This window comes from Impatiens glandulifera, chromosome 4 (genome assembly GCF_907164915.1).
Source record: "Impatiens glandulifera chromosome 4, dImpGla2.1, whole genome shotgun sequence".
Classification (NCBI taxonomy): domain Eukaryota; kingdom Viridiplantae; phylum Streptophyta; class Magnoliopsida; order Ericales; family Balsaminaceae; genus Impatiens; species Impatiens glandulifera.
In genome coordinates this window covers 46,042,642-46,049,800 of record NC_061865.1, presented here as the reverse complement: position 1 = coordinate 46,049,800, position 7,159 = coordinate 46,042,642, and the positions used below count along the sequence as shown (strand labels likewise).

General features: G+C 28.3%; 1 protein-coding gene across 1 annotated transcript; it reads right to left on the bottom strand.

Moving 5' to 3' along the window:
- Window positions 1-3,203: 3,203 nt before the first annotated feature.
- LOC124935228 (cucumisin-like) lies at window positions 3,204-6,818 on the bottom strand. Its single transcript, XM_047475675.1, has 9 exons — window positions 6,763-6,818; window positions 6,562-6,653; window positions 6,227-6,473; window positions 5,544-6,051; window positions 5,356-5,450; window positions 4,493-4,711; window positions 4,295-4,406; window positions 3,855-4,068; window positions 3,204-3,721 (listed from the first exon to the last, which is right to left on the bottom strand). Exons 1-9 carry the CDS (start codon window positions 6,816-6,818, stop codon window positions 3,204-3,206), a joined length of 2,061 nt encoding a protein of 686 aa, XP_047331631.1.
- Window positions 6,819-7,159: the final 341 nt, after the last annotated feature.

Sequence of the window (7,159 nt, the reverse complement as noted above, 5' to 3'; positions counted from 1 at the left end):
GAGAAAGAGTCTCGGTCGGTCACCCAAGTGACTAGCTCCCTCTGAAGATTAACCAGAAAACTGCCACTCATGTACATCTTTTTTGAAAAAGATGAGACTGTTTATTAATATAATAGAAGGAAAGGCACCCTTTCGATATTACTCCTCTCTAGAGGCATACTGTTACATGGACACAAGTGTCACCTCTCATATATCATTCTAGTAAAAATTATAATTCACAATTATGTTTCTATTGAATTTGACTCTTTTGAGTTTTGAAAATGGTGGTGGGTCCAATGAGGTGTGAGAGTCAGGGATCTATTCTATCATGTTGCTACCCATGTAAGGTAGTGTATGAATCCAATTATTAATTGACACATGTCACTCTTTAAATTTTTTTTCCACACTTAACTCACAAACTTAACTATGGTTGAGAATTTAAAGGAAAAAATGATATATTAAATTATTATATATTTTGTTTTTACTAAAATAACATAATCATATTAAATTATTATTAATTAAATATATATATTAAATTATTATTTATATTTTTTTATGAAAAATAACACAATAATTTAAAAAAATTATTACTTGATCTATATTTAATTACATCTAAATGTTATATATATATATATATATATATATATATATATATATTTAATTAATAATAATTTAAAATTAGAGGAGTGATAGAGTGAGGGAATTTAGTGAGGGAATTTGGTGAGGGAATGACGTGGTATCACCTTCATTGGTTGGAAAATGTAAAAGTGGGAGGAAAGAGAGAAAAGAGAGAAATTATTTGATTTTTCAACGAATAAGATTATGCCACATCATTCCCTCACCAAATTCCCTTACCAAATTCCCTCACCTAATCATTTCTCTTAAAATTATTATGTTATACCTTCTAAAAAAAATATTTAATAATTTAATGTATAATTTCCTCCTTTAAATTCTCAACAACACACCGATAATGTTAATGTAATATATATTTAATTAATAATGATTTAAAATTTTTATGTTATAATTTTTATGTCACTAATAAATAATATTAATGTAATATATATTTAATTAATAATATATATTTTAAAATTATTATTTTGTTCTTATTAAATATATATATATATATATATATATATTTAATGCATATTAAAATTATCTGTACAAAAACATATACAACATTCATATTTAATATTAATGTGATATATTAGAATTATTATATTATTACTAGTAACAAAATATATATAATAATTTAATATATAATTAATTAATAATGATATAAAATTATTATATTATTTTTAGTAAAAAAAAATATATAAAATAATTTAATATATTATTTTTTTCTTTAAATTCTTAACTATAGTTAAATTTATGAGTTTAGTGTGAGAGAAAAGAATTTAAAGAGTGACATGTGTCAATTAATAATTGGATTCAGGCCATTACGGATAGCATCGAATGAACCATCCTATCACCATGACACATATTTTTGTAAGACAATTTTTTTTTATCTACCTTTGATGTTTTAATTCCTTCCCTTTGGCATAAACAATTGGGTTATGTAGGCGATTTTATTTTATGTTCTCTTACAAGAATAAGTTTATTGATTGCTGCAACAAATATATAGATTATGGAATTTTTGTCATTCATGTCCTCTTAGAAAACATATTAAGCTGCCATTTCTTTTTTCAATTTCTTTTACTTTTATGCCATTTGAGATTGTTCACGCTGATTTATGGACATCTCATGTTTTGAGTTCTTCCGGTCACCGATATTATATATTAGTATTGGATGATTATTTTAAGTTTTTGCGGATCTTTTTTGTCAAATATAACTTATGCCTATTCCACGGTATTAGATTTTAGAACATTTAATCGCACTGAGTTTGAAAGGGACATAAAAACATCAAATGTGATAAGGGTCGTGAATATGATAATAAACCTTTTTGAAAATTTTGTAAACAACATGATCTTTTGTTTCATCTTTCCTTCCATCATACATCACCTCAGAAAAATTCTTACGATTAATAATATTATTTGTACATTACCTGGCCATGCTTCTTTACCTCCATCATTGTGGCATAATGCATTATAAATGACAACATACTTTCTCAATATTCATCTCTAAAAATTATTAAATTATCAGATCCCTCTTCAGATTTTTTATCAAAAAGATCCATCATATTATCCTCCCTTCCCTTCTACCACCTAAATAAACTCCAACTCCACTCCTCTATTCTGTGTGTTTTTGGGATACCATCAAATCATTGTGGTTATAAATGAAATGATTTGTCTTCTCGAAAAAATCATTATAAATCGTCGTGTAATGTCCCTCCCATTTATTAATTTACACACTCCTCACGATATTGATATAATATAATATATTAGAATATATTTCGTAGATATATTTGTTATAATATATTTACTAGCATTTCCTAATTAGACAATATTGTATATATAGCTAATTAGGCTATTGAGTTAGGTAATAAATAAATGTTTCTTTGAACATCTCCGAAAAGTCTTATGTGGCATCGAATGGAGAAGACGAAGAAAGATTTCGAAAAAGTCAAGGCCATGTGGTGTCTTCTATTTGGATGTTAGAGTGGTGTGCCATCTACGTGACATTGTGTGGTCAATATTGTTAGCGCGAGACGCGATATTATTTCTAAGATGATGTTGTGTCGCTTTATATGCGTTCAATGGAAGTCAAAGTAGGTGTATATTGTGGCTTAGCGATGTCTCGGTGCACCTATTTGAAAACAATTTTATATTTGTTTTAGTTTTAACTCCGATGTTAAATATTAGTGTTCCTTTAGTAATATTGAGTTTTGATGATGATGTAACTCAACAAAAATTTCTAATTAGTTTAGGATTTTGTCCTTTATAATATGGTGTTATATTACTAATAAACTAACTTAATGACTAATAATTAGCAGATTTCAATTAGTATTATAGTGAGAAAAAAAATAAGTGTCTAAAAGTAACATAAAAATAGTAAGAATATTAATACCAAGTAGTAGATAAATAAATGACATCTTAAAATATATTTTAAAGCATATGAAAAGACTGAGACACTAAATAATTTACATATTCACCACAAACATTGTTTTGAGACATAATCTCCATAAACAAAATCATAAAATCACCTATTTCCAATCTCTTCTTTATTTTGATATCATAAAAGAAAAGTTTCCCATGATTGTAGGTTCTACATATTATTTTAGTTATTTATTATGTATAAATAACAATGGGGCTTCTCACTTTGTGTGTCGCATCTATCCATGATAGAGAAGCAGTAACAAATGTTTCTTTAGGAATTTTACCCTCAATTGTCACAGTGAATGATTTAGTTTGTCCAACACGGAAAAAGAGTGTATCGGGAGATACTTGTATTTTCAGTTTTGCTGAAGAATCAATTTTGACATCATAAGTAGACGATGTCAAGCCCACATTCGTAACTTTCCTAAGAAACTTGACCTGAAACATTTTGAAAGGAAGGGCCCGGAAGCAAAATGAAGGCATATTTAGGTTCCACTCATATTGTTTCACAAACTTGATGCATGTAGTATTGTCACCCGTAAGATATTGCAATTGATGGTTGGTAAATCCTAAACTGCACAAGAACTGTATATAATCCTCTTGATTGACATCATACACAAGTCCAGGATTGATGGCTGCTATAGGATTTATGTGTCCTGCTCCATAACCAAATTCTTCTTCTGGAGTTGTCCTTGCACTCATAGTGAATGCTTCAAGACAATTTTGTAGAGAATTGTTAACACTATTTTAATGGTAAAAAACAGGTATTGATGTTCATTTTTTTTAAGTAATTAAGATTTAAGGAACAAAATACAATAAGTGAGTTATACGTTGAATATATACCTGTAGTCATAAGCGCAGATTTTATAGCTGATGAAGACCACGATGGATTAAAAGATTTAACATAAGCAGCCGCGGCACTAACATGTGGGCAGGCCATTGATGTGCCTGATTGCATGTTAAAAAGAGATCTTCTTATATCAGTTTTTAAATTCGTAAGAGGACTCGCAACTGTCCACGCTGCTAATATGTTATCACCAGGTGCAGACAAATCTGGCTACATCAAGAGAAAAAAACTTATGTAAAATTAATTTTATCTTGTATGCACTACTAATGTCAAACTTATAAACTCTAATTGTTTTAAAAAATTACAACTAAGAAAACTCAAGAACATAGATAGATGCAATAACATTTTTTTTTGTTAATTTATTATATATAGACAAAATTCATGTCATAATTGAGGTTGAGCAAATCATTTTCACAATGAGGAAAACATATACAACCTTGAGGATGCTAGATGTGATAATATTTGGTCCCCTAGATGATGTGGATGTAATATATGGTGCAAGCATATCAGCATCTTCATGGCTCTTCATTATGCTTGCAGTTGCATTTCTATTTCATAAAGTAAAATTAAAATAATCAAAAAATTAAATCCCAAAAAATTAGAATTCTTTTATAGTATATATATATATATATACTTTGTTCTTTTAATATAGCTCAATATGATGCTTCCATCCTTAATGTCAACAAATGTGGTAGGAAGGACAAACATTCTAGCATTTGTTAAAGATATATTTCCTCGTATCACCATACCGACAGCACCAGCCAAAAGAGCTGTTTCTCCTGAATTTAATTGATCACAAAATATAATTGTTCCTTTTACCAGTCCTGCATCTAGTGAGTTTGGAAGGCACAACCTGAATGTATGAGAGCAATAAGAGTATAATTAAGACCCTAATATCAAAGAGAAATGGCTTTGGCTTAACAAATTTGGAAGTTTAGGTATAAATGAAAAAAATGCTTGAACTTTATCTAAAGGTATAGTATGCATAGATCTTTAAAAGAATCAAATTGAAGATTATATTTAGAAAATGTAAACAAATCTATCCTTTTTATTTTATTAATTCATCAAAATATAAAGAAAGTCAAATTGAGATATAATTTGTAAATAACAAATTTATTTTGTTAAAAATCAAAATCATTGATGTTTGATAAAAGAAAATGTTGATTGAATTTTTTTTAATTTATATAAAAGTTATTTCTTTAAACAGCTCTTCCCTATTTTTTTTTTATCTAATTTAATTATATTTTTATACCAAATGAAAACATAATTAGTTTCACTTATTATTTTAAATTTTTTAAAAAGTGATTGTGATGGTAATGGTAATGGTGACCTTGATAAAATATAATATTGTTGAAAAAATACTAATGAAACTGTCCTATTAGGAATAACATAGAAACAAGCTATCAAATATGATTATCTATTATAATTTCACTATATTGGGGATGTTTTGTAATAACTTTTTTTTAAAAGAGAAAAAAGAAGGTTATTTTGTAAAACCTAGCACTAGGAACATTGAATCCCCTTCTTTGCACATTAGCACCATACACTATAGGAGAAAAACCATTTGGATCAAAAGTGTTCACTGAAATTCCCTGCATTAGAGAAATGAATGAACAATAAAATGACAAAAATACATTATATCAAGAGTTTGTTGAAACAAAAGAATTGATAGTGAAAAAACTCACCTTTAATGTTGTACCATTACCCAACTTCAGATTGGTAAAAAATTTACGATCGGTACTACTTGAGGCAACTGTAAGTCCCCATGGAGAAATATTTTGGATAGTTCCCACTCTTGGACCATTATTTCCGCCAGCCATTGTAGTTAAAATTCCTTTACTCATGGCGTGAAAAGACCCAATATCTATTGGATTCTTAAAATATTCGCTAGGAATGATTCCGATAGAACATGATATTATGTCAACCCCATCATAGATTGCATCATCGAATGCTTCCATGATGTCGTTATGTAAGCAACCAGTGGACCAACATACTTTATATACCGCGATTCGCGAAGATGGGACTCCTCCTCGAGCTGTTCCTTGAGCAAGACCATAGAAGCTTGTACTAACAAGGCCACCCGCTATAATTGATGCTATATGTGTTCCATGACCATCGGTGTCTCTAGGAGACTGAATGTCATTATTTTTGAAGACTTTATTGTTCTTGTAGTACCTTGCTCCGATTATTTTGCTACATGTAGAGGGTAATATCCAACCATTAACTATATGTTTATTAAATTTTCTTTACTGTTAAAAAGATGTAGAGTGATCATTTTTCAATATTTGAACATAATATAAATAACAAAATAAGAGGTTAGTGTCTTTAAATTTAATTCAAATAATTCATATAAAACAATAGATCTTACTTATTGCAGGTGAAATTAGTTAATCCTTCACAAGATCCCTTCCATTTGCTTGGGGGAGGTCCAAATCCTATATCTTTAAAGCTATCCGACTCTGGCCATATTCCAGTATCGAGTACTCCAATAATGATATTGCTTTCAACCGTTTTTTCTCTTTTGACCATTCGAGAAAATTTCATAAAGTTCCATGATCTTGTTGTAAGTACATGGTTGATTTTATTGGGAAATACAGAGATCACTCCTTTCATTGCTGAAAATTCAATAAATTGATGAATAAAAATGACAGCTTTATAATTTTATTGTAGAGTATACAACTAAAAAATCATGAACGAGCTTACATGATATCTTCTCAACTTCGTCATTCGTTAATAGGGCGACAAATGCATTAAAACTATTCTTGTAACTATAAATAATTTTTGGCGAAGATTTGCTTCTCAAACAAAAATATAGAAGATAAATTTAATCTAATTTATATTAAGGATAAATAGAGATAAAATAATTATTTTTTAAAAAAAGTTTATCAGTAATATTATTATTACCTGTCAAGAGCTTTTTTTAGAAAATTCAAATGCAAGAGAGATGGAGAGATATCCATTGTTAGTTTAAGGTGTCCCATATACACTATGTATTCCTGTATAAACATAATACATGGAAAATATATAATATATATAAATATATATAGTTGATAATATGTTATTAATGAAAAATTCGATAAATATAATTGATATAGATGTTATTAATGAATAATTCAATTCACTATGGCATTACTCAAATTGATAATGTAGTAAACTTTGAAGAATGTATATTGTATGTTAGACCATATTTTATGAACCAACTTACAACTAGCATATACAAGTTCTCTAAATGTTTTTTATCGGAATTTTTTTCCGTTTGGACAGTTTTTCTCCAATTTGATTGATGGTTGATCGGATATGG